Source organism: Rhamphochromis longiceps, linkage group LG9 (assembly GCF_057381845.1).
Source record: "Rhamphochromis longiceps isolate RC_006_pf linkage group LG9, R_longiceps_female_GT1.1, whole genome shotgun sequence".
NCBI lineage: Eukaryota > Metazoa > Chordata > Actinopteri > Cichliformes > Cichlidae > Rhamphochromis > Rhamphochromis longiceps.
In genome coordinates, this window is record NC_140565.1 from 31,783,600 (window position 1) to 31,794,663 (window position 11,064).

Here is an 11,064-nt window from a genome sequence, read left to right on the forward strand (position 1 = left end):
GATAAGAATTTTTATGGAACTTCTTTTATCCTGGACCTGGAAGAATCCTTGACCCCAAGCAAGCTCATGCCATCCCCCTGTACCCAGCTCCACTTGTTTGTGAAACAAAGCTGTGTCTCATTGGTTCTCCTGTTTGGTCTACCTTAGTAATTTGGACATCCTCAACAAAACGAACAGTAAGTATGGAAAATTCAAGTCCATGTCAAGTTCTTGTTAACAGGAAGAGAAAAAGTGTCTCATCAGTTTGATACCTGCTACGTGAAGGTGTTAGAGAAGATTTGCATCAATAAGATTTCTTTTTCTGGTCTATTGTGGTTACTTGTGAGTTTAGACTATTCAGACATCTATGAGGGCTGTGATAAGAGAAGGAGAAGGTTTTAGAGATGTTAAGTTTGCCTATACTTTCACATTTTAAAACACTCTAAACACAGTTACTCCTGCTACAGAACCTGCTGCCTTCTGGTGGTGTCTAATAATCTTAGGCCCCCTCCTCAATTCAGAGATGGTCTTTCCCTTTTCACGTAAATGGCCTCCTTGACTCCGCCCTCAAACCAGCATTCCTCCCTGTCCAGGATGTGTACATTCTCATCATTGAAAGAATGTCCACTGGCCTGTAGGTGTGAATAGACTGCAGAGTCCTGGCCTGACGAGGTAGCTCTTCTGTGTTGTGCCATCCTCTTAGCCAGAGGTTGTTTGGTTTCCCCGATGTATAAATCCTGGCAATCCTCCTGGCACTTAACAGTGTACACTATGTTACTCTGTTTGTGTCGGGGGACCCGATCCTTAGGGTGGACCACTTTTTGGTGCAGCATGTTTTGGGGTTCATAAGCCACAGAGACCCGGTGTTTAGAAAAAATGCGTCTCAACTGCTCCGATACTCCTGAGACACATGGGATCACTACAGGTTTTCGCTTGGGCAGCGGTTGTCCTTCTCTCCTGGATCAGCTGGAGCTTTCTTTAGGTGCCTTTCCCGCTTTGACAAAAGTGCAGCTGGGATAACCACATTTACTCAAGGCCTTCTTGATGTGCTGTTCACCTGCCTCCCTGGCCGCTGTGTCAGTGGGGATGGGGTTCGCTCTGTGTTGTAGCGTCCTGATGACACCCAGTTTGTGCTCCAGTGGATGATGAGTCAAACCTTGGATACTGATCCGTATGTGTAGGTTCCCGGTACACGTCAGCTTTTAGATGTACAGCCATTACTGATGGAAATCTCACAGTCTAAGAAGGCTAACCTGCCACTTTTCATGTCCTTCCTGCTGAATTTGATGTGTCTCCTTATCTTTCCTCATGTGGTGCATTTTCCATTGTTATACCTCTCTGACCTGTCTTCCCCATGTGATGTTTTTGTGTAATGTATGTATGGTTGGAGGGTAAGATGGCTCTGCCCTTGCGTGCAATAGGTCGGCAGCCTTAACATGAAATTTCCCCTTGTGGGACTAATAAAGGTATATCAATCAGTCAATCAATCTATCAATCAACTAGGGAAGCAGATGCCATTTCGGTTGCCAAAGCAATATATAAGAATATCATCCCAGAACACGGGATTCCGGAGACTATTTATAGTGATGATGGTCCACACTTTGTAAATGAAGTGATTGGATTAATGGCACAGCATCTAGGGATAACACTAAAACATCATTGTTCATATCACCCACAAAGTGCAGGGTTGGTAGAGAGAACTAACGGCACAGTAAAGCTAAGACTTAGGAAGTCAATGGAAGAGACAGGCAGGACATGGTTAGACTGTATAGAACTCGTTAAGATGTACATGAGGATTACTCCAACAGAGAACGGTCTGACTCTTTGAGATTATATATGGTAGAGCATTTAGAGTTTTAGTCTTCTGTAGTGATGATAGAAACGCAGAAGAGAGAGCACATTAGCAGATTGGATGCTCAAAATGTTTAAAAGTAAAGAAGTCATGAGAACAAATGATCTGCCAGATGATTCTGTTTCTCCTCAGGAGCAGAGTCTGAAGTCTGGAGATTGGATGTTGATAAGGCCATGGAGACGAAGTACTAAGTTCTTACTGCAGGTTTTCATAGAAAGTATAGAGAATAACAACCTCCCTCCTACTCTTACTCAGGGTCTCATAACACTTATTCCAAAGCCAAACAAAGACTTACTTCTTATTGATAATTGGAGACCCATCTGTCTGCTCAATAATGACTATGAGATTATGGCTTTAGTACTTGCTAACAGAATTAAAGAGTTCTTGGATACAATTATCAATGAGACACAATCAGGCTTAATGAGAAATAGATACATTTCTCATAACATTAGACTGGTTTTGGATCTACTTGATTACTCTGATTTGGTATTTGACAATAGCTTCATTCTCTTCCTGGAGTTTTAAAAGGCCTTTGCAAGGGTGTAGACTTGGTTGTGGCATTGGTGGGGACGGCTGATTCGACCATCGACCCCTGCCCCGTTTCTTATTTTTTCCTTTTTGTTTTTGCTTCTTGATAAAAAAAAAGGAGAAATATACTTGCCTGCATATGCTATTCTACATGCTTTTAAACCGTTTAAAATTACAATTCATAGTTTTATATGTGCATTATATAATGTTAAATTACTATTAAACAAATGACTGACTAAGTATTTCAGGCTTTAGTTTACTTCAGCCATATATCATATAAATCAGGTATCATACAAAAGTAAAAATACAGTCATGACAATAAAAGAATATGACTTTAAGGACTTAACAACATTACTTCAGTTATAGTGCACCAACATCTCTGACACATTAGCACTAAGGGAACACTGAAAGATCTGGTGGGTTTTGTCCATAAAACTACTCATCTAAGATTACCACAAAGTAAAAGATCTCTCAGCAACATTATGCAACATTTTAGGCACTACTGCCCCGATCAGATCAGTGAGCTGAGATGTTTTATTCTAAACATGAACTACTGTTACAGCAACAGACATGGACTACATGCCCCACACAACAAACACATGCCTGCTCCTAGGGATGCACCGATACCGATACCGGCATCGGCCTCGATACCACATTTTCTAAAGTATTCGTACTCGTTAAAAGTCCCCCAATACCGAGGACCAATACCACGGTCTGAGACCTCTCTATGTTTGACTGGCATGTAAGGAGTTAATCACAGGCGCCGAGTGCCCGCCCCCAGGCCCCGGCTGCAGCTCAGAGCGGGGAGAAAGTGAGGCGAGACATATCAGCTCTGTGGAACTATTTCAAAGTGAACGAAGACGCGAAAACAAAGGCGGCCTGCAAATTGTTCTCAGCGAAATTGTCCAGAGGAGGCTCTAAAGGTAGTGCATTTAACACAAGCAATTTAATCAAGCACCTAAAATCCCAACACAACAACGAGTACAAAGAGTTTACCCACGCTTATTTACCCACGCTTATTAGCACAGAGGAGCATAGCTGATGCTATAGCAGTGGGACGGAAAATAGTTGGGCATTTTAAACATTCCGCCTTAGCCTACACCCGCCTCGAGGACATTCAGGGACAGCTCAACTAGCCAATAAAGAGACTACAGCAGGACGTACAGACTCGCTGGAACAGCACGTATTACATGCTCCAGTCCCTCATTGAGCAAAAGCGAGTGCTGGGCGTGTATGTGTCCGAGCACAAACTCCCTGACTATCTCACCGCTCACCAATGGGCTCTTATGGAGACAACTGTTGCCATCCTCGCCCCCTTTGAGAAACTAACCAAAAAAAGTGAGCAGCTACGACGCACTAGCCTCTGATGTCATTCCAGCTGTGACTGTGCTAGTGAGACTTCTAAACAGAGAAACAGACGAACAAATTTAAAATTAAATTTTGTTTTTTTATAATTATTTATTCTGTAATATGTTGCATACAACATGCTTTTCATTTTAAATAAATGTTCTTAATTCCAAACTAGTCCCTTGTTTGTTTGTTTTTTGTTAAATTATAGGACTAAAGCTGTTACCTGCAAATTTAAATCATGTTTTTATTAAGTACTCGGTATCGGTATCGGTGAGTATTGAAATGCAAGTACTCGTACTCGTACTCGTTTCCAAAAAAAGTGCTATCGGTGCATCCCTACCTGCTCCTCTCGTTAGCTGAAATGAACTGGTGGCATATTTGTTTTACATCTATACTCTCCAGTCTCTCCTTGTGGACATGGCATCACATTATTCATGGTTACATACAATTTTAGACTGATGTGGACCAAACCTAGCTCCTACTTGCCAACCTTCAGACCTCAAAATTAGGGAGACATTCAAAGGGGCTGGGGGGGATATACATGTACATATACATACAAAAAACTTGATTTTACAGTGTTTATTTATCGGATAAAATAAGTTAAATGTCACCGTTATTATTGTCCGACCGGAAACAGGCCGGGGGTGTCCAAATTCAGAGGCTGTGTCCACCTGAGAACCCGGCCTTTGTGGTCTAAGTGGGCCGGGTCCTCCGAAAGCCGGGTAGACCGGAAATGAGCGACTGTGAAATTGGACGGTCTAGCCTTCAGAATTACGTCACCTGCCGTCTGCTCCTTGCTGTCTAAAATATAACCAGACGCTGGCGTAGATGGTCGAATAAACTGCTGTTTTCACACAGCAGTTTATTCAGCTGTGTGAGAACCCCGGAGGAATTCTCCTGAGGGATTAATAAAGTTTTATTTAATCTAATTTAATCTAATAACTTTAATCTCAGCCAAAACCATTTACTCACCAACAAATAAAACACAGAAACAGGCCAAACAATAACATGTTTAAGTTATTTGTGTCATGATCGGCTGTGTGGCAGGCGGGAGGAGGACCCAATCGCAAGATTCACAAACACGGGGATAAACTCAAAAGCAGCTTTATTGCTGACAGGCAGAACATAGGAAATACAGAACTCAACTAAACTGGGAATCAATAAACTAATAGTCGTAGGGAGACACAGGGAATCCACACAGCAATGAGGGAGAACGCGACGCCGAACAGAGGGAGACGCAGACAGAAATACACAGAGGGTTAACGAGGAAAGTGGGAACACACGGGGAACACAGCTGACACAGATAACCATAACGAGACAGGGCGGGGTGAACATAACACTGACGGGAGACGGGCAGAGTCAAACAGGAAGTACAGAGGTTCAGACAGGAGGAGAGAGAGCACGGGGAAAACACAGACATAACGGGCAGGGGAAACATGGAATAAAACATAAGGAGAGACGAGGGCTCACAGATACACAGAGGGGCACACAGGGGGTAAAAGCCACGAAGGGAAAACACACAGGGAACAACATAACAGGGCAACTCAGGAAACAGAACCTAAACAGGGAACTAAATACAAAAATACAAGAGAACTAAGAATACTGGGCCAACACGGCCCAGGACCATGACAATTTGACTTTTACACAGCTACATTCTCGCCTGAAAATGTGTTAACAGTTTATTTTGCGACCCAGAAAGAGTAATAAGAGTAATATTAAAACTAAGTAGCTGCAGTAATAGTATCCATTGTTGGAAACTGGAATTGGCTGGGCCAGTCTAGGATATGGTTTTCAGTTTTGTTGTCCGGGTGTAAAATCGAGAGAAATTGGGGAGAATGGTCGCCCCGGGAGATTATCGGGAAGGGCACTGAAATTCGGGATTCCCCGGAAAAATCGGGAGTGTTGGCATGTATGTCCTAGCATAGCCTGTAACGTTATTGTGACGGACACATTAAATGAGTGAACTTGACTTTATGTGACTCACAGGTTTCTTTGAAAAATACTTTCTTATATCCAGGTTCTTCCTCTTTGCTGCCATCCTCCTCGCAGCGCAGGTTTGCAGCTGCTGAAACTAAACAGAGCTCCCTGAAAGGCACAGCCAATCACATTGGCCATATTTGTCACATGACGTAGGACTCCAGTAGAGAACTAATTTAACTCTTTCTGCACCACTCGCTGAATGAGAAGCTGACAGATCGTTTTTTACTTACTATCGGGTTTGTTTTTCTTTACTCGAAGAGATCAAATTATTGGTGGGGACAATTCAATAATTGCTGGATATTGGTGGGGACGCGTCCCTTCCGTCCATGCCAAATCTACGCCCTTGCTTTTGACATAACCTCAAAAAAGTGTGAGCTGGCAGGGGACTCCATAATTGGTCATAATGGCTCATTACCTGTGCGGACTCAGACTGTGGAGGCAATAGTAGATACAAAGAGTCAGCCACGCTGTTCAGCACAGAACTTACGGAGCACCAAAACTGCACACATTCCCTTTATCATGATGGCTCGTTTGAAATTTATTTAACCCTTGGTAGTACCTACGGCCATTTATCATCCACAGCGTTTTTTAATATTAGGCCATTTTCACTGTGTTGAATAGAATATAGCCAAACCTCCCAACCCCTTTTTTTTTTGCTTATCTTTAGAATTGCTGTCTCCGTTTATTCGATTAGCTTAAGGTGGCTAAGCTAAAAACCGACATCCACATGAGTACCAAAAGCCATAAATCGCCCCATTGAAACCCATTATAAACGCTATTTTTCACTAAAACAATTTAGCGTAAGCATAGCGGCCATGGCCGTTTCTCCTACACGGGGGTGTAGAGATGCCTTAGAGTTGTAATTTTTTTTTGGGCCACCGGGTGGCTCCCTTGCTTCACATTTGACGCTTGCTCGAAATCAGCGAGCCGCCGTAAAACACTACCCGGAAATCAGGATTCGATCGCGGCTTGGAAAACAGGATTCCCCCGCCGATCGTCTGGAGCGATGTCTCAGTCCCAGGGTCACTCAAGCGGGAATTTTTTTTTTGACTCAACCGGAAATGACGTATTTGTTGTCACGTGGTATCCGACGTGTGTGCTGGTGAAAGGCGTCCGACGAAACATGACCGGAGCAATCGTCTGCACGTTACCCGGGAGGAGGCATGGATCCCGGCTTAGACAACGACGACGGACCGCCTGGAGGACATAATTCGCTTCGGAAAAGAAAATTGTAAGTTGATCGAAATTAATTTTGGTGCTGATCTTTAGTCCATCTAAAGGCCTAATTATAATAACAAACGAATATTACTTCAAATGTTTTTATTTCTAAATATTTAGTTTTTTGTAAAAACGGGGCGCTCATGTAATACAACTGGGATTTAAAGGGTTAAAACAACGAAAATATAATTAAAACTTCATATGTATATTTCAAGGAGAAGTAGGTCTACAATATTGGCTAATTTAAAGTGGAAAAATATTGATGTATAATCTTTTTATAGCACTTTATGGCGTGGTCGATTTATGGCTCTAGGTCTTCATAAGGGGTACTTTTTTTAGGTACTACCAAGGGTTAAAATACGTTTTGAGTTAAAGTTTAAGTTTCTGAGTTAACCTCGGCTACACCTGACGGTGTAAAATCTGACATTAAAAATCTGAAATTACTCAGATGTTAAAGATTATTTTTCAAAAATGATTATCTAATAATTATCTAATAGAGGCAGTGTCTCTGTTACATCTCTTGGATGAATGGATGACAGGGTGCTATAGCAGAGGCTTTCATCTGATTAATGCCAGATATTCATGAACTCATGCAGGATTTAATTTTTACTGAAAGAATGTTAAATATCCAAATCCAGCTGTGTGGGTCTTTGTGCTGTCACTGTGCAATGTGGACTGTGCACCCCTGTTGAGAGATTTTGAGTTTTTTGTTATGTTTATTTGTAGCTTCATTTAAAGGAAGAAGAGCTTGTGAATTGAACAATTGCAGGAAAAGGGAGTGAGAGATTGGGTGCAGAAAAAATGTGCTGTGACATACCAAGCTACCTCCTGTTTCAACAGATAAGATAATGGTCTCTCCTTTTAAGGAGACGGTATTTGAGTTCTGTACATGCCACACCTATTGCTGTGTAAGCTTCAGAGACGTCTAAAGCTTGGACACAGTATAACGTGGAGCATTTGCACACTGTTATAATGATTATTTCTTTGCATCTCTGCAGTGTTTTATGATAAAATAAAAATCAAGTGCAAAACACTTGAAATTGATCCAGTGGTTTGTGGTTAAAAAAAAATAGCAGTTTTATAAGCTGAGGTTGTCCATTTTCTGACTTTCTTTATATTCTGATAGTTTGTAACAATCTGAAGTGCAAGAAGAATTGTGAAGTAATTTTAAAATATTGTTCCTAATTTAGGAACAACACCACCTGCTTCCATGTCTTGCATTAATATTTTAATAACTTCTCTGCTTATTGACAATTGTTCCTCAGATAATTATATTATCTCTATTTGTACGATACGATGAAGGGAAAACAGGGTACCGTTTTGAAAGTCTTTTAACATTTATTGTATTATTTATTTTTGCAAAATAGATGCATTATACTCCGTGCATTTTCAAAGACAATGACACTTGGGGTTCAAATGAAAGCATTGGGGTGTAACATTAATGAAATGCTCAATTATGATGAATCAGATTCTCCCGCGTCTTCAGAAAGTAAAAATAAACTAAAAGTAAACTTACTGAAAGTAAAAAAAAAGGGGTGAAAACTAGCGTATGTGGATAAATCTGGTATATTTACACGGTGAATTCAATACACATTCATATCTGACTCTGCTGCTTTGTCAACAGCAGCTGTGTTGCTTCCAGTCAGTATCACGCGCTGAGCTCTTGTGCCCTCCTCCTCCTTTGCATCCTTTCAACATTTTCATGTACAAAAATGTTGATGCAAAAAATCTGCCATAAAAATCCTCACACAACAATATTGTTTTTTGCTTCTTTTTTCATAAATGACTCATCATCATCATAATAATCTTTGTTTAGATGCAAGAAGAATCATATAGAAATGAAAAAGGTATAAATCTTCTGACCGAATCTGCTGGGACTGTGTGAGGTCCTGAGGCTAAGAGTAAGGATTTATCCACAGGAGAGCTGCGTTCTTACAAACCATCCCACTGTGTAAACCTGACATCTGTGGAACAGCTGAGCTGTATGATGTGTACAAGGACACAAAACATTATTTACCATCAGATCCCGAGCCCTCCATGTGTTAATCAAGAAACTGCTGCTGTGCTACATCCATAAATAATGAATAAATTAGGAGCTGAAGCTAAAAGGACAGTTTATTTGTACCATCTTCATGTCAACACATTCAAGAACATCACAGATGAAAGAAACATTAAAAACTTCTACACTACATAAAGCTAGAAAAATAGTTTTTCTTTCAGGTGATTTCAGAAAAAACAAAACATCAAACACCTCCAAGACTCTTTGAAAGAACTAAAAACCTTTATTCTCATGGTCCAATCATGAGTGAACTCCCCGATGAAGCCTTGTGTGCTAAAACATGTCAGAGTTTTAAAAGTTAAACATGAGTTTCCAAAACGTTTTGCTGGAGAACAATGAACTATTTGACTGAGTTTCAATTATTTACAGACGAGCAAAACCAGGACAGAGAAAAAAGGACAAAACTGACTCAGTAAAACGACAGAAAATAAGATCCCATGTAAATCTGTATTATGTAGAAGTTCAGCCCAGCAACCAGTTCAGTTCAACACAAGTTTAAATGATTCTATCGGAACTCTGTGGAGCCTGATCTCAAGCTTTTTGAGTCTGACACTGAAACCAGAGGATCTTTCTGTGTCTTCAGATTCACTGTGATCCAGTGATGGGAGTGATTTCAGCCCTGAGTGATCACGCTGATGTTTGCACAGAGCAGACAATGAGGTGAATGTTTGGGCACATTGGTAACAGTGAAACAGTTTATTAGTAACGTGGGATTGTTTGTGTTTGAAGTATGAACTGAGATTCCTGAAGCTCTTGTCACACTGGTCACAGCTGTAGTTTCCTTCCATGTGTGTACGTTCATGATAGTTATGACTACCTGAATGTGAGAAGCTTTTGTCACAGTGTCTGCACTTGTATGGTTTCTCTCCTGTGTGGACTCGTTTGTGTTTTTTAAGCTGACCTGCAGTGGTGAAGGATGACCCACACTGATCACAGAGGTGCTTTTTAACCCCACTGTGAATCAGGTCATGTTGTTTTAACTCAGCTGATGTGGGGAAGCTTCTCCCACATTCTTTGCAGTATTGCAGTTTGTCTCCAGTGTGTCTACGTTGATGTGTTTTTAGGTTCTTTTGCTGACTGAATGTTTTTCCACAGAGGTCACAACGAAAGTCTTTCCCACCACCACAGTGATGACAGGGTTGAGAACTGGATCCATCTGTGTCACTCTGCTTCTAAACAAAGACACAAAGACAGTGTAAGTCAGTCCTTCAACATTTTTATCCTGAACGTCGCCTGAAATAAAGAGCATCTCTGCAGACGTCCAATTACATTTTATTGTTTCAGTTAACACACTCAGTTTACTGGGCTGCAATAACTACAATACTACCACCATAATACTACAGTAATACTAAAATCGTAACTGACATGAAAATCTGAATAATCACTCAGAGCTGCTTTTCCATGCAGTAGAATTGCTAACATGCTAACACAGTTTAATGAGCAGAGTTGTTCCAAACAGTCAGGCTAAAATGACAAGATAACAATATAAATACATACCTCACAGTAACTGCACTTGTAGAGTCTCTTTCTGGTGTGGATCTGTTGGTGTCGTCTCAGGTAACGTGGAGATTTAAAAGTCTTCTCACACAGGTCACATTTATAAGGTCTCTCCTCATTGTGGGTAAACATGTGTTTTTGTAAGTCTGCGTCTGTTGTAAACTCTTTGCCACACTGTTCACAGCTGTACACATCATGTCTGGTGTGAATGCGTAGGTGTGCATTTCGGTACCCTCTCCGGCTGAAAGTTTTTCCACAGATGTCACAGCTGTATGCCTTAATTCCAGAGTGGCTAACTAGATGATTCTGTAAGTGACCATTTTGAGTAAAAGCTCTGCCACACTGATCACAGCTGTATGCTTTAACTCCACTGTGGATGAGTTGGTGTGTTTTTAGGGAACGCTTCCAGGAAAAAGACTTTCCACACAAGTCACAGCTGAATGGTTTCTCTCCAGTGTGGATGACCTGATGACATTTTAGTTCAGCCTTGCTAGTAAAATCCTTCCCACACTCGTCACAGGTGTGTTTTTTCTCTCTCTTTCTTCTGTGAGGTTTGTCGGCCTCCTGAGAGCGCTGACTTCTCGCTCCATGTTGGTCCTGC

At 41.2% G+C, this 11,064-nt stretch overlaps 1 protein-coding gene across 2 annotated transcripts in view; it reads right to left on the reverse strand.

Annotated features, from left to right (window-relative positions):
- The window catches only part of LOC146662596 (uncharacterized), a 67,468-nt gene that overhangs the window by 8,163 nt on the left and 48,241 nt on the right, over positions 1-11,064 (reverse strand). For both annotated transcript variants that reach the window (XM_085417434.1, XM_085417435.1), the window contains exon 5: positions 10,464-11,060. In XM_085417434.1, the coding sequence (XP_085273560.1) occupies positions 10,464-11,060 (597 nt within the window). The remainder of the gene's footprint in view (positions 1-10,463; positions 11,061-11,064) is intronic.